Source organism: Lampetra planeri, chromosome 18 (genome assembly GCF_965212315.1).
Source record: "Lampetra planeri chromosome 18, kcLamPlan1.2.h2, whole genome shotgun sequence".
In the NCBI taxonomy this organism is placed as follows: domain Eukaryota; kingdom Metazoa; phylum Chordata; class Hyperoartia; order Petromyzontiformes; family Petromyzontidae; genus Lampetra; species Lampetra planeri.
Genome location: NC_136124.1, coordinates 10,108,910 through 10,132,051, shown reverse-complemented (window position 1 = coordinate 10,132,051; position 23,142 = coordinate 10,108,910). Strand labels below are relative to the sequence as shown.

The following is a 23,142-nucleotide window of genomic DNA, read 5'->3' as shown; positions in this document are numbered from 1 at the left end:
CCGTGGTAGCGTGGGTTGTTTAATAGTTGCAAAGCCTTCCAAGGTCCTACAGATTGTTCGCGGAGCACGTTTGGTTGTGCCCGATTGGCATTGGCATCGGCGTCGGATGGGGTAATTTTAGAGTCCCAATTTCGTGATAGAGGTGCAGAACTGAATTGCGATATGATGGCAAGTTGCCGTAAATTGAGAAGAGATTCCAATTTTGATTAGCTGGCTGCATAAAAGGTGAAGGTGAAGGGGCAATTCCTGCCAATTGATTGCTTACGCCAGTGGTTCTCAACTGGGGTATGCGGATCCCTGGAGGTATGTGGCAATGTCTCATGGGGGGGTACATGAAGTGAATTATAAATGTGTGAAGTTATATTATACATGAGTCATTGGTGAGTTATCACGTATGAATCTGCCAATATAAAACTACGATACAATGTTAATCCATATGGTTAGCAAGAATTATATAAAATAACTTTCTAAACGCATTGATCGGAAGCAATGTCGTTTCCGAGGGTAACCAGCGAGCGCGAACAAATTACGTCATGCATGCGGATGCAGAGCGTCCGGTGAATGTATATTTTTCTTCACTTGCAGTTACTAGCTAGTTACGATATCTCACGAAATGGACAATTGGTAAAAAAAAAAAATGTATGTTCATTCATACATTTATTTCTTAGAACCATGTTGGGTCAGTCAAGCGGGGTAACTCGGTTGCATAAAAAATCAACGAGGTAGGCAGTCGCCAAAAAATGTTGAGAACCACTGGCTTGCGCCACTGGTGGAGAAAGGGCCTTTAGTAAGCGGGGCTTGAGAGAGACCTCCCTGCTGAGGTTACCTTGGCCTCATTTACACTGGCCAGACTTCGTGTAAGAGCTACCCACACTTTATCCCACCACAGTCAGATTGCTGATTGACTGACATAATTTATTCATTTATATTGCTGGGTAGACAGAGGCAGGGGAATTTAATAATAAACTTGCAACATTGTTCCGACTACTATGCCAGCACGTTCTACTCTGCATGTACATATTGGTTGAGTTTATTTCAGAATGTTAATTGAACTTGCAAGTAAAGAGTGAATTGAATGCCTTATTACAAATGTATTTGAACGGTGTTCAAATTAGCAAAATTTGCTATGGCCAGTGCTAGGTTTTGTATAATTCTTGGTTTAAATTGAGGTTATTTTCCAAGAATGAGAGCTGCATTAAAGATTTTAGAATATTAATAAGGATACCTTTTTAAAAAATCGGTTTGCATAAATGTATAGCTTTACAAACATAACATTTAAGGTTCCAATCACAGCCAGTGTTGACTCAGCCCATCATCCCTCTGGAATAACGACAATGAGTGGCTTGTAGTAAGTACCATTTTCTTGTAAGTGAAGTATCAGAGACATATTTCTCTTGCCATAGGAATATTTAATTTACACCCCTAGATCAATACTGCCTATGACAATTAACTTGGTACTTACACATCCTGAGAAATTACTTGGCCCTTAAATAAATATACCAATTAAATATACCAAGGTTTTATATGTAATCACATTTATCCTTGAACAGTGCGTGTTTGACAGGTCAATGAATGGATTTTAGAGGGATTGCACTCAGATGATTCACCTCCAAGCTATTCTGCAATTGACTTGGAATTCATCTTCTTGGTTCTTTCGGTAAAGTCACGTAGAAGGGAAGTAATAAAATAATAAAAACAAAACATAATATTATGTTTTTTTATTATTATTTTATTATGTTTTGTTTTTATTATTTTATTACTTCCCTTCTACGTGACTTTACCGAAAGAACCAAGAAGATGAATTCCTGCAGTCACGAAAGCTTTAAATCGAAATTTGACTTGGAATTGGTATCCAAAGCAAACCTTTTGACTGGGCTTAGCTGTGCAGGTGGGTGTACCTGACGGACAGCATTCCCGGCAGTGTCATGATTACGTGGTGGCTGAGAAACGGTAGCGCGCAATCTCGCAAAACCTGTTTTCGCCTCCCTTCTGCTGCAGAATCGCTGAACACGTATTCTACAGGGTGGTCCAGATGTCCAATTAATTGACCCCTAACATGTTTTTTTCTTTTGCGCATTCATTTCTGTTTTTAATAAACCCTTACTTTAAGAAATATTAAGTTCAGAGTTAATTGAGAGATCACAAGACATCTGGACCACGCTGTACATATAGTTTACCTTTTCGCAGCATCGGGCCCCAGTGTATCAATGCTTCCTGCTTTAGATTCGTGGTTCCGAAACAGCAGCTTTTAGCTTCCGTCCCAAGACAGTAGAAACCTTGAGCAAGTTCCTTCATTACCACTGCCCGGCCAGCAGTCATGTCGAGCGGTAGGTACACGACTTTTAGCTAATGAGCAGGCTGCTAGTAGAGTGACAAAGTGTTTTTATAATCAAAGGAAGTTTAAGTGACAAAAACTGCTGTTTTCCCCATCTCTATAGATGTGGAATCATTATACTACCATTTATGTTGAGTTGTTAGCATTGCGTTATACCTTTTTCTTGTGACTGATTGTGTATCCTGTTATTCATTTGATTGCTTTGAATGTATGTATGTTGAACTTCTTTAGCACCTTACATAGTCAACCGTGATAATTGGAGGTAAGAAATGTTTATTTGCAGTACTTCATAGCTGTCAACCCACGCGGTTTACCCGTATTATTGTACAGGGAGATTAAGTTTTCAGGTCCATTTGGCGTACAGCCATGTTGATACGGGCAATTTTTTTTGTCTTTGTGTTTCTCCCTTGTGATGGGACTTTGTAGGATGAACGTGCTCTTAGGGCATGGCGTGACCAATACGATCTGAATTGGTCTGTAATAAGGTAGGCACTGATAAGGGGTTGACGGGTATGGTAATTTAGTGGGTACTTTAGGATGTAAAATAACAAGGATGATAACAATTTAACTCGTAGGCTTTCGCGACCAATATCCACAAAAAATATTGTTCTGGGTTAGATCGCGTAAATATATGAATGTGTCGTTAAAATCCGCCACCACCCGACACAGCCAACTTAGTAAGGGTTGTCACTTTTGGGTTGTCACAATTGTTGTGGCTTGGCTCTCCAACACACCGGTGTGCTGTACTAGTGACGAATTGGCCACATTCTGTTTGCGTGACAACCCTCACTAGTTGGCTGTGTCGGGTGGTGGCGGATTTTAACGACACGTTTATATATTTATACGCGATCTAACCCAAAAAAAACCTCTTGTGGATGATGATAATTGCATGAAACTTAGCACAAATGAAACTGCCCCATGTATTCTGACCACTTGCTTCCTTCGTTATTGTTTACTTGCACGCTCTTTTGTCAGTAGCATCAGAGTCTCCGGTTGAGGCCAGCCACTGCTCTTTAGCTGCTTAGTCTCACACAGTTCTTTTGGTAAAGTCACGTAGGTGAAAATAAAATAAATAACTAAATCACGATGTTTCGGAGGCAACATAAGCTTCCGTCATCAGGTGGGACAACCGCAGAAAAAAAAAATTACTGTAGTGGGCAAAACTTTTTTTTCTGCTGTGGTTTTCCCACCTGATGACGGAAGCTTGTGTTGCCTCCGAAACGTCGTGATTAATTTTTTTTTATTTTCACCCACGTGACTTTACCGACAGAACCAAAGAGTATGGATCATTGCAGTCACGAAAACTTCAAATCTAGAATCTCACACAGCTCTCTAGAAATAAGTTCCTTGTTAATATTTAAGAAAAATAACTTTGCATTTTGCACTTGTGTTGAAATGCTACGTAGAGTTTATAAATGGTCTAAGCAAAAATGGCAATTGAAACAAGTGTGACGTTCATTTATTAACCACCTACATCTGTATTTTTTTTTAATAACAACTGAAAATGACATGGTTAAGCTCAGACGCACATACTAGGCTACACACACTGCAAGGAAACAATGACATCCTTTTTTAAATGGTCAGAAATTAAGTACGTTAATACACAAAAGGCTATTTTTGTTATTAAGCATTTCTTTTGATGACATACAATGACTCAAAGCTTCTATATCTCAGTGGTTTAGTTTCCTTTGGATAGCAATCTACTGCTGGATTAAAGGTCTCCTCGCACCGTGCATGCCGTGGGGATTATTAGCCCGTACTTCTCCATTCTGGTCAACAGTGTGGGTTAGTATAGAATTGTAGGACAACAATGGATTTAGCTGCACTGCCTTCTACTGATCAACTAAGACTGCCCAACACGTAAGTTCGCAGCCTATAACACCTGTTACGCATCGTTCACCCATCGAAGTTCTCTCCAGGATAAAACCTGCTTAGCTTCTGAGATCTGCTGAGATCTGTCTCCCATGAGCCTTAATCATGTTGGCTCTAATGCAATTGACTTTGTTGGTGCTGGGTGTTCGGACCTTGTTTCTTCTGGGCCTTGTTGGCATTTTACTGGCACTGGGGCATGCCACATTAATCCACCCCTTCCCTCTCTCCGATGTATCGACTCCCCTCACGTGGCTCCTCCATCAGCTCACCCGAACTTATCTTATCACTTCCTTCCCTCGTATTATCCCCCACTCCTGTACTTTCTATTGCCACGCTTGTGACGGTCAGGTGTGTTGGCAGCAGCTGCATTTACGATGATGACTCTTGACCTTTTGAACCACAGTGAACTTTCAAAGGAGGAATTTAAGTAATCAATCCATCATGCATCCACTGTACCCATCTTCCGGCTAACTAATCTGGACATAGATGTATGCGTTTATATTCATGCAGCCATACCCAAGAAGAATAAAAAATATATATATATGCGTCTATTACGTCCCTTGAGAAGGCATTTCCGGGAAAATTGCTGTGTTTTTTTTCTTCCTGAAATCTAAAGCGCTTGAAAGCATAGCTGCACATCTTCATTTGTAGCCGCTTTGTAAAGCCACGTGACATGCCCTCTTCACTTTTTGTGAATGAGATCTCTTCCTTGCGGCTTGACACAAATGGAATACAAGCAGTCACCAGGGGTTTGGTCTCAAGTGAGGCAATAGACGCTCCGTTAGAAGACTCCAGGTATATGTGCAGTGAGGCCCTTAAGAAGGGCAGGTAGGTTCATTAATTATTGGGTGGCTCGTGAGCGATGTCGTTGAAGTGTCAAACCTTTTCTCCGTAACAATGGTGGCCGACGATTAAGCCGTGGTGTGAAATGCATTTCGAATAGTAATTTTCATGTATAATTTTGAATGCGATTTGTATGAATTGTGTTTCTGCAAATTCCATGCATTTTTCTATGATTTTGGGTTTGTAGTTCTATCCGAGAATATATTCTGTTTGCCTCATTAATACACCCTAAAACAATCTCCGTTGTATTATCGCTTCATTTGTTTTGTCGAATTTGTTCTGCCTGTTCGCTCTATTAGCCTAAATGTGTGACATTGGTACATAATTTAAATGGCAAAGGTGCAGACCAGGAATTTCTTGCTCGCGTCACTGTTGGCAGAAGGGTGTCCAATAAAAGAAGGTCTAGAAAGCCCTTCCATAGAGTCTTTGGCCTATTCTTCCACGCTAGATAATAACTAATGGTAAGCAATAATTTCTTAAATTTCTATTTAAAGCTTTCGTGACTGCAGGGATTCATCTTCTTGGTTCTTTCGGTGAAGTCACATAGAAGGGAAGTAATAAAATAATAAAAATAAAACAATAAAATAATTCTCACAACGCAAACAGCCGTCCTCAGGTGAAGACCAGGTCTGTCGGGGAGACAGCGTCTGATTGTCTCCCCGACAGACCTGGTCTTCACCTGAGGACGGCTGCTTGCGTTGTGGCCGAAACGTCGTGAGAATTATTTTATTATGTTTTATTTTTATTATTTTATTACTTCCCTTCTACGTGACTTTACCGAAAGAACCAAGAAGAAGAATTTCTTACATATACAGATTTTGATGGACATGTCGCGAGCATAACAATTGACGCGTCATGTAGTTAATACATTGATTGTAATGGATGAATAGATGAATATTCACGTGCCGAGGTAGTTACAGATGGATGCAGTGTGAGTGTTGCTGCTATAATGAACTAGATGAATCACATACACCGTAAGCCTCAGGTTAACTAGATGCATAACAAGGGCTTCCTAGGCGTGACATGTCTGTGACCCGTTGTGCTCGTTCATTATTGGCTGTGACCCAGGCAATGGGTGTCGTTCTGTGGTCTCTGCAAGGTGCCCTTTAAATGCCATTTTTTTTTTAACATCTTTAAATCTTTTCTAAACGCACAAAGACCATGACAAGAATTCGAAGCCTTTGGAACATTTCTTTTTTTGCACATTGACATATTGGAGAAAGCAGTAGACTCACTCGCTTGCCTTAGCCGTCCTTGTTAAAACATCATGATGGGTTTTTTTGGGCGTTGGTGGATGCTGCTGCGCCGCAATAAATTGGATGCCCACATGAGTCAGGGAGCAGTCAATGTGGATTGCGCAAAAGACGACAGTGCCAATGAATTGCTGGACATCAATCACTTGTAACTGCATCGGAGGCAAAGATAACCCTTGCACGCAGCCACAATTTGCATACTAATATGAGTGTGAGTGCATCAAGTAAAGAACAGGAAATGTAAATTCATGCCTATGTGGAAGAAATATTTTTTCTCAAAGCAAATGCGCAGTTTTACATATAGAGTACAATATTCTGTTATTTGCTGTGTCTGCATTTCTCTGAATGTTGTGTACACGTGCATGTACAGCCCTTTGTCAGTCTGCTACTGGATGAGGGCCCCCCACACCGCGGGTTGTGGGAGGCTATTTGACCGTAATTCACCGCGCTGGTCAGTGTGGTTTGGTGAAGCCGAGGAACGTAGATGGAGGGGGCATAGAGAAATACAGTACAACACTGGGTTTTGTTTGGCCACTACGTAAGTCACTTGTAGTGTAAAAGAAACATTCTCATCACCTATTTATTCTTCATTAATTTCACCCCTTCGGATTCAATAAATTGTCAAAATTCGTTTATTTTGAGTTAGATCATGGAGGTATGTAATTTTTTTAATCTACAACCTTCCACCACCGAAGGAGCCAATCAAATCAAGATGTCACGTGGGAAAATACGTCAGTTGATCTGTGTTTTTTCAGCAAACTGGAATGCTGAAAATGTTGATAATGTTGCACGACGTTTCGCTGTAGATTTCATCTAGCATCATCAAACGATAATAAAAGCTCAGCTTTCGCATCAAAGAGCTTTTTTTCACAATTCAGGGTCACTATGCGATTAATATATATTTTTTGTTACATTGTGGTTAATGTATCAGCCCCTGGGTGGCTGTCAGGGTCACGTGAACCCATTACATATAACACGCAAATTGAAAAATATCGATACTTGCACACAATACGGTGGTGCAGCATTCCACTCCTTATACATTTACACACAGTGCATAAGACAGATGCATCTGGGTTATATAGTCACTGATTTGGCCCGAAATTATCCTTTGGCAATGTGGGCGTTTGGAAACATCTCTGATGGAAACTGAACAGCAGGTGATTTGTGTGGTATGAATTCCTCGGCATTATTTCCTCGGGCCAATTACCACTTTGCACAAAGCCCCGTGCCGATACGTTATCCTCCTCTATGCCTCGGGGAAGACTGGCTGCAGTCTTCCCCGAGGCATAGAGACATTGTCTGTTTTGTCATTGTTAGAGCCTTATCAGCTGTTCCATTTAAACAACTCAATCATTTAACCGAATGAAATTTTCAGAAATAGAGCTAAAATATAAATATTGAATTGTTCACGAAGAAATTTCGATTTAAAGCTTTTGTGACTGCAGGGATTCATATTCTTGGATCTTTCGGTAAAGTCACGTAGAAGGGAAATAATGAAAATAAAACATAAAATTCTCACGACGTTTCGGCCACAACACAAGGACGACTGCTTGTGTTGTGGCCGAAACGTCGTGAGAATTTTATTATGTTTTATTTTTATTATTTCCCTTCTACGTGACTTTACCGAGAGATCCAAGAATATGTTCACGAAGAATTGTTCGGAATAGTTTCAGGCGGTATGGCTTTAAATTCTGTATTGAAATAGTGCCCCAAGCATGATAGTCTGAGTAACCCTTTTACTTTATTTCACATTAAATCCAATATTAACTTCTTAATTGCATGAAGCTCATTGAGTGCATTACAATTTAAATGCATGTTTGGTAACCAGTTGTGGACTTTTGGAATAAAAGAAAACGTATTTTCTTTTCTGTTCTTTTTCTTCCACTGCCAAACTTACCAATTATCTTCGTGGATCTGCACCTTTGATATACTATTTTGCTTAAGTGTCATGATGCATTTAATCATTTATTTGTTGAATAATTTATTTGTACATCTGGTATACTTCATCATTATGGAATGCTGTTGGGGCATACATTTGAATTATCTTCAATTGATGGTGTTTTGAGAATAGTGCTGTAATCTGGGCAACTATATTCAATGAACTTTTGAACCCTAAAACTAAGATTTCTAGAGAGCTTAATAATCCCACTTCTTCATAATTACTTGTAACTCTTTGATCGAAAACGTTGTCACTCTTCAGAAGTATGCTTTCTTTCACACCTCATTAATTGCTATAAACGAATTGAGTGGATTACATTTAAGCTGTGTATTTGGCGCACTGATGGACACCTTTGAAAATACAATTACTAGAGAGCAAACATTTTCAAAATGTGATGTTTTGTAGTTTTCGGTTTTTAGTCATTTGCAGAGGCATGTATAAAATGACTAAAGCTGCAATATTTCCTAAAGATAACACAGTGCCCCATTATTGTTTCACTCTAAATATAAAAATAATGTCTTGAGGATTATAAAGTCGTTAAAGCAGAGACACGAATAAATCGGGCCAATCCAAAGCATACATAACAGGATCATATGATCGCGACATTTGGGAAAGGAAGCTAAATAAATTATGCAAGTAAAAACATCTTTGCGAAAATCTATTTTGAAATAGGTGATGTAAGAGTGTGTGTCACTTATTTCCTAAGGTGGCCCAAAGGCTAACATGGGATAATGATGATAACTTATGATAATAGATGGGTATTGCATTCAATTAGCATCACGTTTGGCAAGAGTGTGTTAATAATAGAATGGCGCTTAATTGGCTGAAATTGATGTTGCACATGGCATAAGCAATTTGCATAAAGTCTTGAAGCATGAGTAGAGCGGAATGACTCTTGTATGAAATGATTTAAACATTTAAATTGCTAGAAGTGAGCTAAGAAGACAATATTTTATTTGTGCAATTAACGCATATTTATACGTATTCTTGGTTCTTGTTGTGGCCGAAACGTCGTGAGAATTGTTTTATTTTTATTATTTTATTATTTCCCTTCTTCGTGACTTTACCGAAAGAACCAAGAAGATGAATCCCTGCAGTCACGAAAGCTTTAAATCGAAACATTTATACACATTCAACATTTTGGAAGTGTTCACTGTGGTTTGTAAATGGCTGAAGCCTGATAATACTGTACAGTCATTTAAATATATACATATATTTTTTCAATTAAGCCAGGTCTAAGCTGATGCAGGAATCATCTATTTTACTAATAATAATTTGGCTCACAAACTGGTTGGGCTGTTGTTGCTGAGACCTCGGGTATGATTCCTGGCAGCCACCTGTGATGAAACCATTGGGATGGAGAACAATGCATAGATGCCTTAATTCATAAATTAATTCTTAAGATCAAGATGCCTCGACACGCAAGGTAAGAAGCTATGTTTTTAGATTCAGATATGTCCTGTTATGCCACGGGTTCACGGCACCCCTGCATCAATGAGAAACCCTGAATCACGACCAATTAATCTATCTGCTGGCTGGGTGAATTGTCCCACCCATAGTTTTATTATTCTCAAGGGTAACAATTTGTTAGTCTCAGCCTATGTACTGTATAGAGGATCACCAAAACCCGTACAATTCTCCACCGACTGGAAGATGTTGAGTGATTATATTCCCACAAGTAAAAAGATTTTTGAGTGAACTGTGACGGGTAGACCATTATCGGTGCTCGACTGTGCAAAGTAGGTCACGGCAGGCGTCACTTGCCAATAATTTAGGAAGAGCAACTTGACTGGATTGGTAATATCTCAAGCACGCTAGCTGTAGTCTTATCCCTGAGGTCCCTTGGGACAGGAAACCAACTGGAAAAGTAAAACTGGTTGGGGAGGAAGTGGAGATAATAATGTTCTATTTGGTTGGGAGGGAATCTTCAAATGAGAGTAGCTAACATGCTTCTTGTAATCAAGTTGATGATAAGTTGCCCATGAAATGTGTTGAGCTGTATGAACATCCTTGCTTGCAGTATTTATTTATATAAAACTAATAGGCACTAACTAATACTCTCATTAACCGTTTGCCTACAAACATCAGACAGATAAGGAGCTTTCTGAATTCCATCTATTTTTATGCTCGTCTTGTTCAAAGACAGAGAAGTACTTTGGAGGCAAAAATAGGTTTATACGAAAGGCGTGCATTTTGACATCCATAATTCAACATTAGTGGTTGTTACTTGTATGTATTTGTTTGGTTGTCACGGTGAAATATTGTTTATAAATAGCTTACTGCAACTTAGATGTGCATGTATGTATGTATGCTGAACTTCTTTCGCACCGTGTGTGCAAATCGGAGGGAGAACGCCCACAAAATGTGTGGTGTTGTCAAGGTCACCCCCTCCTGGTGTTTTTTTGTTTGCTTTTTAAACCGAAGCACTGCGAGTTTTAGGAGAATCTCTCAATATTTACCGGTTGCTCAACAGTATTGAAAGCGTGCATTACAGTCACAGCATATAGATTCAAAATATAGAGGCATAGATGCAGAGAATACGAGGTGATCCTGACAAACGTAAACAAAATGATCAGACTAGAATGACATTCTAAGCTGTTGATTTTTACACCAAAACTAAGAGGTTTAAGAGAAGGGTTAAACTGAATCGTCACTTTCCATATATGCAATTTGAGTGGCACCGTAGTATGTACACACGCACATGGAGAAAGCCTTTTGAGATGCTCACTGTATGAAAGGGCATTGTAGTCGCGAGGCAGACACGGCAAGTTGACGGCTTTGAGGTATTCTTGCAGTGGGTGGCATGCCTCTGCATGCTTAATCTACCACCAGTGCAAATGTACATTCTTTTGTTTGGCGTATTGCTTCATGCAGGTGCTTAGGATTTTTTTTGGGTCACACTTGCCGCAACCTCTTGACGCCAACAATTATTGTTGATTCGTACTAATACTGGTAGGAACCTCCTGGTTACATCAGCCCACGGGATTATTGTGTCCGTTCGTCGTGCACACAAAAATGGGTGGGGCCGGGTGGAGAGGTGAGGGTGGGGAGGGGCTGGGTGGGGCTGGGTGGGGAGGGGCTGGGTGGGGAGGGTGGGGCTGGGTGGGGGGTGGGAGGGGTGGGGCTGGGTGGGGAGGGGAGGGGCTGATCACCCTGTGGTGCCCTTGTAAAACTCAACGTTTAACCTACTCACGCCGGCTTGTGCCCGCCCTCACAGTCGGGCATATTTGCGGAATACACCACGCCGCCGTTGACCCTGGCCATTGACCGAGCAACCCAACGTTCCTACCAGCTCCCTCCGCAGGAATGTGTTACAGCATGATAGAAATGTGCAAAGAAGCACGAAGAGGTACAGGTTTGTAATTATGCCGGGACTGACAGAAATGCATGGACCAGAGAACCGACGTAGATTAGACGTGCCGTATTGGATGGCTAGTAGCCGTGTAACGATGCATAGATTCATCAATGTGTAATGAAGCGGTTGTTCAATGCAGAGCGGCCAAATAAATCAAATCATTTGTTGGGCGCTAAGTGGTTGTTGGGGCCATTTGGATGATTGGTTGAAGCGATATTTGTGAAGCATGCTTTCCGAGTACTGTCATCTTCCGAGTACAGTCCTGTTCACATGGCACCGCTGAGAAAATAAGTTTGCCTCTTAGACTGTGCTGTAGGAATTATTGCTGAGACATGATTAACTATAAAGACGCAAACACACTAATCGAGAGTGAGTATTTGCTACGTGAAAAATGTTTAAGGACAATGAAACAACGTTATGGTTGTCCAGGTGGAGTGAAAATAAATAAATCGAAGGTGCAGATGTTGAAACTGACTATTTCGAGCCAATCCAATGTGAACAATACTGGTTGTGGTGTTAGACTGGTGCTTGATCAGCAGTATTCTTGTCGACATGTTTTACACTATCGTGTTCAGAAGGGGTCGAGCATTTAACCGAACTTCCCCCACCCCAGGGATTAGATTAATGTTACCAATTAGTGATAAGAATACATTACTTAATGAACATCTCAATCCTGGCACCTGTATATTTGGAGTTTTCATTTTCTCCCCGTGGTTGCGTGGATTTTTCTCCAGTTTTTCCCCTCCACATTTAGAATCAACATCATGCATTCATGATATTTTGGCTGCTATACATTTCCACATAAGCCACTTAATTGAGCTATCATTTGTGGCCAGGTCACTTCTCGAAAAGAGCTGTATTACTCAGTGGGCCTTACCTGGTAAAACATTTTTTAAACATTTTATTAGTTTTAACAGTTTTATTTTGCCTTACATTGCGTTGAACGGTAGTGTCTGCTGTATAACGTGAACCCATGACATACAACATAAATGATACAAAATAGAAAAACTGTTTCTTTCACACGAGTCGTGTTGTGAACCTCAGAATCGATATTAATTGATTTCATTTCATAGCAGGTCCTTTATAATTCATAATTAGGTTAGGGCTCATCCATTCCATGTATCTTATGAAGGAACATCCAGAGATAAATATTATTTTATGGTAGTTTTTTTAAGTTCCTTAAAGGATTTGTGTTTTCTGACTATAAAAATGTACTGCAATTTAACACATTTCTGCATTGATAAATGCTGTTTCCTTGTCAATTTAATTCACACAATACAATGTATATTCACACAGCAATTGTATAACAGTCGAGTCCATATACCATCTAACCTATTTAAGCGTTATGTTACCACCCCTTCACCCTGCCGTGACACGCTTAAGAAAAGCTCATGGAGCAAAAATGTGCCTCTTAACCCACGGGCACCTTGACACGAGCGTCACATGTACGGCCTAATCACTGTTATTAGACGCACCGTGCGGTCACAATTACGCATTCGCATTTAACTCGGCTGAGCCCCGGCCTCTCCGAGTCTTGCCACGTGTTGGTAGAACGGCTATTTATAATTAATAACGCGCCGCTTTTTCACTCGGCCACTGTAAGGCACGAGTGCCTCGCTCACATTTAATTCCACAGTGCAGTGTCTCGAGGAGGAGGAGGAGGCGGCGGCGAATAAATGGAAGTCCATTATCTGTAATATTCCGCAGCTGTTGCGTAGCAACGGGTCTGATCCTAATGGTCAATCACAGGCTGCCTCTCGCTCTTTTGCTACGCGAGTGGAGGGGGGGCACATTAAAGGGAAGTGGTCCCGAGATAACCCTTTGTAATCGCAGGCTTTCTTACTGTATGAGATGCATTTAGAGTGGTAACGGCCACAAGCGGGGCCACGACGCAGGAATTGCATTCTTCAGCCTTGCAGCATTCCGAGGTGGACTATATTAACGTCCGCATTTTTATTTGTGCACCGCTTTGAGTAAGATGCATTTGCTCAGCCGTTCGCATAAATTTGCGGGGACACAATGGAGTACACAATGAGCAGTCAACTTTGACAGCCAGTTGGCCTCTTTGCCTTGGGAGCCAAAGCTCATATATCAATAATTCACAACGTTTCTTGCCATTTCTTCTTCTCGCACTACAGTTAAGGAAATCCGGAGGCTCCAGGAAGAAAGAAACGGAAAATTTTCCATCCCCATCCAGAGAGACTCCAGGGAAGAGTCCGTTTACAGCCTAAGACGAGAGCCTAGCTACTTTGAAATCCCAACCAAAGACTTCCAGCAACTACAGCAGCAGCAGCAGGTTCTGCAGCAGCAGCAGAAGCAGCAGCAGCAGGTGGCACCGCCAGGGAAGCCACCGCGCCCGCCTGTCCACGAGGCTCCGACACGGGACGTTGCGTCTTCCGAAGCGGACCCAACGACGCAGGCCGTAGTGCAGAGCCACGCCTCCTTCACCATCGAGTTTGACAGCGCCAAGCCGGGCCGCGTCATGATCAAGGACCGCGCCGCTAAATTCGCCGCGGATACCGGTCTCCGGCAGAGGCCGAAGCCAGGTCCCCCGAGCCAGCCGCAACAGCAGCAGCAGCCGCAGCAGCAGCCGCAACAACAGCAGCAGCAGCAGCAGCAGCAGCCGGCGGCTGCTCCGAGCCCGGCATCCGCGTCGCGTTCGGCGTCCTCGCAAGTGGACGCGGCCACTGCCACCGCCAGGAACAAGGTGCACGATTGGCTGGCGCAGCAGGAGCCCATCGTGTCCATGATCCGCAAGGACCTGGCGAGCGACGACGTGATGAGCACCAAGAGCGACGTGCCCGTGCACGGCAAAGTACTGAAAGGTGACGACGGTTGTCAGTGGCGGCGTGGCCGACGTGCTTGCGTAGGCGCTTGTAAGGGTGCTCGCCCGATGCGTATGTGCTAAGGATTGTGTGCATTTGCAGTGTGAGTGGCAGTGCGGTGAATTCATAATTGTATCCATAGCTTGTTATTATTTTTTTTGAATTATCAATTAAAATCTAATTACATCAAGTGATCTCTCCTGTAAAGCAAATGTGGGACAATGTCTAGTCAGAAATAATGGACACTTTTAGAAATATTTAAACAAGAGTCTGTGGTTTGGATTTGTTAAAGTGCCTATATTTGTACGGATTGGAGAGTAGTTTGGAACCGTGATATTCACTGGTTTTCAGCCAAGGTAGTCTTATAATTTAACAAAACGTTGATTTAATTTTAGCTGCATACATTAATAATGTAAAAAAAAGTTGAAAATGTATTTATTATTCTTTCCTGAAATGTTTCCATTTTACAACATTTTAAACATTCAATACAATTAGAAGGATATACATTTCATGAAAACATCGTGTGCTGTCATGTCGTGTTTATAATTACTTTTTAATTAACACCGTGAAGCCGGTGGCTTTTGTTGTTACGCTCGTTACTCGTCGCTGTGCTGGCTCCTGTGTGTATTTGTCTAAAACAACCTTGCGTGGGTGCGCGTGTTGCTGGACCTGCAGGCAGCAAGCACAGGGATGGAACGAGAAGCGATGACGAGGCAGACGCAGAGAGTGACCCAAAGCAGCCGTCGGCTAAGACGAGTCCCGTGGCTGATGCCCCACCGGGCCCTAAGGTACATTCGAATGTCTCTCATTCAGCCATGGGCCGGAGCAGAAATCGGTACCACTTAAGGAAATATAAACGTTAGTAATGCATACTTTTTGGTTCTTTCGGTAAAGTCACGTAGGTATAAAATAAAATAGATCACGATGTTTCGGGCGCAACACAAGTATCCGTCATCAGTTGGGAAAGCATGGTCTGCTGCTGATGCAGACTGTTTTAAAAGGTTTGAAATGGGTGTAGCCCAAGGGTCAGACCATGCTTTCCCACCTGATGACGGACGCTTGTGTTGCGCCCGAAACGTCGTGATTTATTTTATTTTTCTACCTACGTGACTTTACCGAAAGAACCAAAGCCTATGGATTCCTGCAGTCACGAAAGCTTCAAATCAAGATCGTTAGTAATGTATTTGTTTGACTAATAAGAGTGAATTCCTCAAAAACTCGTTTTAAATGGTTATCACATCATTTATTGATATTGACCACATATCTGGACATATGTGAAAAAAATGTTCATAGCTCATGGGATTCCTCCAAGATAAATAATGATTCTGCTTCTGATATTGATTAATTGGAATTGCTAAAGTTTTTGAGATCGGTGTCGCCGTCCGTTGGACTCATGTGGTATTGCCAACTGTAGCAATGTACCCGCAGCGCCCAATAGGGTGCAGAGAGGGTTTTTGGAGGCGAGGGACATCGCACCCCACCCCTCTCCCCATTTCCCCTTCCAATTTACCGCGATCCCATCATGCCTCACTCCTCTGTACCTCAAAGTCATGCCACCTCAGGTGGGACCGACAAGTTAACACTTTCGATTTAAAGCTTTCGTGACTGCAGGGATTCATCTTCTTGGTTCTTTCGGTAAAGTCACGTATAAGGGAAATAATAAAATAATAAAAATAAACAATTAAATACAATTCTCACGACGTTTCGGCCACAACGCAAGCAGCCGTCCTCAGGTGAAGAATGAAACACCATTCTTCATCTGAGGACGGCTGCTTGCGTTGTGGCAGGTGAAGAATGAAACACCATTCTTCACCTGAGGACGGCTGCTTGCGTTGTGGCCGAAACGTCGTGAGAATTATTTTATTAGGTTTTATTTTAATTATTTTATTACTTCCCTTCTACGTGACTTTACCGAAAGAACCAAGAAGAAGTTAACCCTTTCCCGTTCCGAGATGCACGCAAGCTGCAGGGTGGGTGTCCCGTTCATCGCTCAATCTCGGAACGCGCAAGTGGTTAGCGTTCATTTTATTTAGAGACATAGCCCTGTTGTTTGTAAAGATACTGTACTCACCGCAGAGAACTGTAGCGACACGACCACACTCTATGATAGCTGGTGCCAAACTGTGCTGCACGACCTCCCGCATGTCCTTGTGGGAGCCTCGGTACGTCTTCTGGTTGGATAAAGTTATATTATTTTAGCTTTTCTTTAGCTTTTCTTCTGATTCCTTTCCGATGACGTACGTGTAAGTTAAGTATCTGGTCTGGGCTCATGGACTACATGGCTTGTGGGTGATATCACGCTTTAATTTTATGTCGTAAACAATTTTATTACGATTGTGCTATCGGCATCGCATCGCAAGACGAACAGGTGCCAGTGTACCACCCTGTCGGAGAACAGTCAAGGATGATCACTTTGCAGAACTACTTGTCACTTCAGTAGGCCTCTTCATCAACTCTGCTTGAGTCACATTCACAATGAAACTGGAATGCTTAATTCTCATAACTGGTAAGGGCTACATTAAGTGAAAACCCAAATTTAATGTTTTCAATGGGGGTTGCTGCCAGGATTCAAACCCAGGATCTCAGTATTGCCAGTTCTGCTCTGATCTAACATGAACTTCCTCGAGTTACACAACTTACCTCCATTGGTATAATTTATCAGCGTTTCATTTAAGTTAATGTATTTATTATACATGCAGCACATTTGCGACGACACCATGGGGCATTATCCGCACTAATATCTTAATTTAATGCTCTTATACCATCACGATTTCGGCGATAACAAAAGAGTAAAGTTGATTTCTATTGAACGTATCGTCTGTATATTTTACATTCACCAACTACCTTTGATGAAACCAGATTTTTTTGTTCCGTCAGCGTACAATGCAATACTTGAAAATGAATTTTCCACGTGATACATTTTTTTGTTGCTGCCAAACAGAGCAGTCGCTACTGTTAAGCGGTAGAAACAAATGAGGATCTGGGTGGTATGGTACAGATTGAATGGCAAATACTTTGAGCTTCTAGATTTGAAGTTTTCGTGACTGCAAGGATCCATACTCTTTGGTTCTTTCGGTAAAGTCACGTAGGTGAAAAATAGTACATTTTGCTGTGGCTGTTCCACCTGATGACGGAAGCTTGTGTTGCCTCCGAAACGTCGTGATTTTTTTTTTTATCGACGTGACTTTACCGAAAGAACCAAAGAGTATTCTTCGAGCTTCATTCATGTGTTTGCAGATTCTGCAGATTTTCACTGTAAAAAAATCTGTTAATTTTGAAAAATATAGCAGCCATTGGGGCCTCTATCCATCAATAATTATTGGCAAAAACTGCTTTTCTGCCAACGTATCTATCTCGGCCGCCTAATGTTGTAGTATAACTCAGAGCTGCAATTTTGATGGCGAACGATATTTACTGTGCTGCCATTCCCTTCCCACTCCCCCCAGGCCTTCACCATCGAGTTCTTTGATGAAGACCACCCTCGCAAGAAGCGCTCCTCGTCTTTCACGCACCGTGACGGGATGCCCTTCTCATCGAGCAGCCAGCCCGACCGCTCATCCTCTCCAGGCCTGGCAGCCAGGGGCGCGCGCACCACAACCAAGACGCTGCCTCATCCACTGCACCAGAATCAGCTGCCGCCTGCACCGCCCCCGCAGCAGCAGCAGCCGCAGCAGCAGCCTCAGTACTTCTCCCGCGCTGGGTCGCACCGGGCATACAGCAGCATGGGGCGGCGCTCCAAAGTATCGCTCGACTTCCAGCAGCTAAAGAAGGAAGTTACCGGTGGTGACGGTGGCAGTGGCGGCAGTGGCGGCAGTGGCGGCGCAGAACGCAACAACGACACGGCTGGTTACAGTGTCGATGTCCGTCACGGTGATGGTACGCGGGCAAACTCGGGAAGCCGCGACGACGACGACGATGTCGACGATGTCCAAAGCGGTGGCAACCGCGGGGAAGACGCGGTCAGGGGCGAGGAGGACAACCACAGCGATGCCGGCACGTACACCATCGAGAGCGAGCTGAAGAACAAGGAGGAGGAGAGAGCTCGCAGCATGATCGACCAGGTGATGCCGCGGCTGGGTCATTCATTCCCTTGATTAGGCTGTCAACTGCCGTGCAGTGCTTTACACGCGTAAAAGCTGATTGCGAAAGCCTAAACGATCCCCTAATTGAGGTTATTGTGTAGAATTGATTGATCTATTCTGGCGAGGTAGCTCAGCGGTAGTGAGCGACTTGCAATCTTGAGGTTGCAAGTTTAAATTCTACTTCTGGGTTACCTCAGCCCATCAGCCCTCTGGAGTCGATAGAAAGAGGTCCACTTGTGGGGTAGGTAACAGTGGTTGTCTTACGGATAGACCCGCCCCAACCATAGCAACATGGAATTTCCACCACTGGCTTCATATGGATGTTGTAATCAGGACATGAGCGCACCGCCTCAATGCTCATTTAACTCTGAAAATCACTTTGATTAACAGCGAGGCTAAAGCTCAGTTTGTGCTGCCAGCTCGAAGTAACAAGGATGCATGAAGTCATCATCAAGCATCATCATCGTTGTCATCACGAGTCATCACCGCAATAGTTTCACGTGTTTTTTTGTATCTTTTATAAAAACTTGCTATTTGCCGTGAAATAAATTGCGACGGCACTTCTTGTTGCCAATCGTATTATCTCTTCCACCTCTCTACGCTGCATGCACGAGCACCTCCTTGTCCCCCACGTGCGCCTCGCCTCCCGATTTAGCACGCTTGGCGATGTACACTCTACAGTGCCACTCAAAATGCATGTGGACAAGTGAAATTTAAAGGCCCTCCTCTCAACTTGTTAGTTTTGGTGTAAAAGTAAACAGCTTAGAATGTCATTCGATATAGTAATAGGTTTTTACCTTTTTACCTGGCAACAAAACTGACATCTTTTTACAAGGGATCATGTTTGCATTAACCACAACACTTGCGGTCAAAATGCAAACAAAAAGACAACTCTGATAATGTATGCACTGTCCTTGAAATTGATTGGTCCACACCTGAGACAGCTTTTCTTAGAGCCCAGTCTCACATGGTGTTGGACCAGATGACGCCAAAAGGCGCACAACTCAAAGACAACGCACCATCAGAGTATTGAGAGCTCGGGGTAAGCATTTACATTATGAGACCTCCTTTGCCAGTAGCAAGATGTATCATAATGTCATTCGATGTTTGTCAGGATCACCTCTTTTTCTCTGCATCTATGCCTCTATATTATGAATTCATATGCTGTGACTGTATTGCATGTTTTCAACTCTGTTGAATGTCGAGAGATTATCTTTAAACTTGCAGTGCTTCAGTTTAACAGCAAACAAAAAAACACCAGGAGGGGGTGACCTTGACGACAACACACTTAAATATTTTGAGCATTCACTCCGATTTGCACAGTTGGCTACATATTGTGCGAAAGAAGTTCAACATATATGTACGTACGTGCCTACCTGTTCCTCTGCCATCCCACAACTTTTTCTACTCGCGCAATATTCCCAATGCTTTGCCCTGCCTCCCCCCACCCCCTTCCCTACCTTGTCCCCGAGCAGGTGTTTGGCGTGTCCGACCCGCACGAGTACCCGGGAGCGGCCCCGCCGGCACGACCCACGTCCCAGACGCCGCCTCCGCCACCGCCCACGGCGACTGAACGTCAGGTCCGCAAGATGCTGCACTCCAAGAGCCAGTCCTTCAGCGGCGAGGAGTCCTTGAACTTCCCGGGTGGTGGCTCGGTAAAGGCAGCGCACACCCAAACGATGTTGGCCTGCAATAAAGTCCACATTTAAAAATGTACTTTAAATGTTTTTATCATTTATAATTCTCCTAGACATTACGCTTCTGGATGAAGACTTCCCAATACCATGTTGATCGTGGGGATTTTTTTGACCATATTTGCGGTTTCGTAAATGGGGGTTGTGTGCCCAGTATATGTTAAGATATCACTCGTCATTGATAAGGATGGTTGGCTATGTACGGTGCAAAAAAAGTTCACCATACAGTATGCCCGAGTTACCCTTAGTAACCACAAATAGTTAATATCTTGGAAGCAATTAGAGTTGAATCTGATTCGTACTTGTATGGGAGACCGCATGGGAATACAGTAGTAAAACCTTGGATTGCGAGCATAATTCGTTCCGGAAACGTGCTTGTAATCCAAAGCACTCGTATATCAGTTGTGATCACGTGGCGCTCGGCAGACAAAGCGTATGCACGTACTACTCGTATTGCAAGACCTCGCTCGTTTATCAAATTAATATTTACTTAAAAAACTTCCTCGTCTTGCAAAACACTCGCAGACCAAATTACTCGCAATCCAAGGTTTTACTGTACCAGATGCTGTATTCTTGGGCTACGAGGTGGCCAGGAGCTAACAGTCCAGCATTGGAGTCTTGAGCCTAACTGTGCGGAGCTCTGAATGTTGCTCCTTACGTGTAGATTGTCTCTGGGTACTCTGGCTTTCTTCCACATTCTAACCACTCATTACTGGAATTGGACAAACATCCCAATGCAGGACCCTACTGAAAAGCAGTATTGAGACTCAGGTTTTCCTGGGTAGGTAAAGGACATTTGACCTTTCACCAAATTTCTACGAGATGTGTAATTTACAATGAGGAAGACATTTGTTGTATTTTGTGACGGGATAATAACATCATTAATACATGTAAATAAATGCTCGTCCTATGAGTAGGCTGGCCTCTGTTATAGGAATGTGGAATTTCCACCACTGATTCAGGGTCAGTGACGGAGTCACGTTCTACCCCAATGTAAAAGCATGGAGACACTCGGAATAACTTTTTTTTACTTTTACAACAAATGTATTTTAGGATAGCCACGGTTAAAAACACCACTTTGTCATAATATTGTTTAAGGTGTTCTGCATAATTACATGGGTGTATTGTTTTTTTAAATGCACTTTGATAAACGTAATTAGCAATGTTTTTCATTCAACGTCCTTGTCAATAAATGGAGAGTACCGAGAAGAAATAACAAATTGATTCGTGAAAATGAGATACATTTTTTTTATCGCCACGCACACAGCCCTCGCCGAGCAGATAACGGCATGCATTATTGGGTGCCTGGTTTGGGCGTGATAGAGCAAACTACAACATCGTCACACCACTTAATGTCACCTTTGGGCTGTTGTTGTAAACACAACGCATGACAACTTTTTATATGTCGGTGTTTCTCGACGTGTTTCCACGCCTTGCTTTTTCCTTTCTGTTAAGGCGTCTGGCTTTGCCGAGTGGTTACAGCATGGAAGTGAAAATGTAATTTCTACTGTCACCTTTGACTGAACTTTATTGAATTATTCAGTTCCGCTTTTTGCCCCATGGCTTATAGTGGATTTTCTTTGTGTGGAAATAGTCACAGCGAGCAAAACATTTTTCGCGAAATTGCACCTTGCTTTATAAATATAAATACCCATTTTCATCCTTATGATGCACTGCTCACTTTCAATACTGTACCTTGAGGTGTAATGTAGATACTATAATAAACCCAAATTGTGTAGTATTGCAAATCCTTGCATATATTGTTGACTCTGGCCACTTTGATCAGTTACAATGGATTTTTGTCAATGTGTTCTCTATTTTACACATGTTAGGTGTGCATTAGTATGCTCAGTTTGAATGGCTCAAAAAAGGCAAAATACTGATCATTGGAATTGGCTTAACATCTCCATGTACTATCCTGAAATATAATATAAAGACTGAAAAGTTCCTGTTTTAAATTCTGCCATATTATATATATATTAATAGTAGGGGTGTAATAATTCTCCCTTTCAGTTATGAAACAAATTGTCAAGATTCAGGGTTGGAATTCAAGAAACGATTGGGTTTTTTTTTGTTACTTGGCGATGAATGGTAGCACCTATAGTGGCAGTAGGGATTGCAGGAACCTATTACTTGGAACGTATACGAATATGAAACATTTGTATGCATGCAACTGTGAGCTTACTATTTGATACGAGTGTGGAGGGTGATATTGGCGAGTCAAATATAAATTCATTAATTGATGTGTCACTTGACTCGCAATACACGGACGTTGTGCGACCGGCGTTCTCGTGAATGTGCGACTGCAGGCAGTGCAAGCGCCTATGTCTGCTGGGAGCCCTCGCTGGGTGTCTCGCTGGGCCAGCCTGGCCGCCACCCATGCCACTGACCAACCCGAGGCACCAGAGGTTTCCCGTGAGCGCAGCCTGCCCGCCACTGCCGGAGACCGTGGTCAGTATGGCCAACTCCCCCACTATCCAAGGGTGATGTTGTGGGGGGGAGAGAGGTATGGGGGGAGAGAGGTGTGGGTGGAGGGGTGGCCTGGGCAAAAGAAAAACGTGGATAACGCGTGCATGTGCCGTACAAATATATTCTTGGGTTTTTTCGGTAAAGTCACGTAGGTAAAAAATTTAAACTAAAATTAATTAAAGTAAAATAAAAATCACGACGTTTCGAAGACAACACAAGCTTCCGTCTTCAGGTGGAACCGTCACAGCACGATAGCTGTATCAAGTAAGAGAAATTCCAAGAAAACAGTCCTTGTATATATACTGGTGGAGGGTGGGAGGAGCTAAGGTAGGCCCTGAATATTGTTTTTGTGAGGTTCGGTGCGGCTGAAGCACGTACAAATATGTTTATCGTTTACCGACAAAGAATGAGGGGTTTGTATGTATGGTGAACTTCTTTTGCACCATATGTAGCCGACCCTGCTCATCGAAGGGGT

At 42.7% G+C, this 23,142-nt stretch overlaps 1 protein-coding gene across 1 annotated transcript in view; it reads left to right on the top strand.

The window, feature by feature from the left end:
* The window catches only part of LOC144723633 (centrosomal protein of 170 kDa-like), an 86,195-nt gene that overhangs the window by 32,371 nt on the left and 30,682 nt on the right, over positions 1–23,142 (top strand). The window contains 5 exon segments of the mRNA XM_078602517.1: positions 13,736–14,422; positions 15,098–15,210; positions 17,869–18,483; positions 19,980–20,159; positions 22,508–22,649. Coding sequence (XP_078458643.1) covers positions 13,736–14,422; positions 15,098–15,210; positions 17,869–18,483; positions 19,980–20,159; positions 22,508–22,649 — 1,737 coding nt within the window.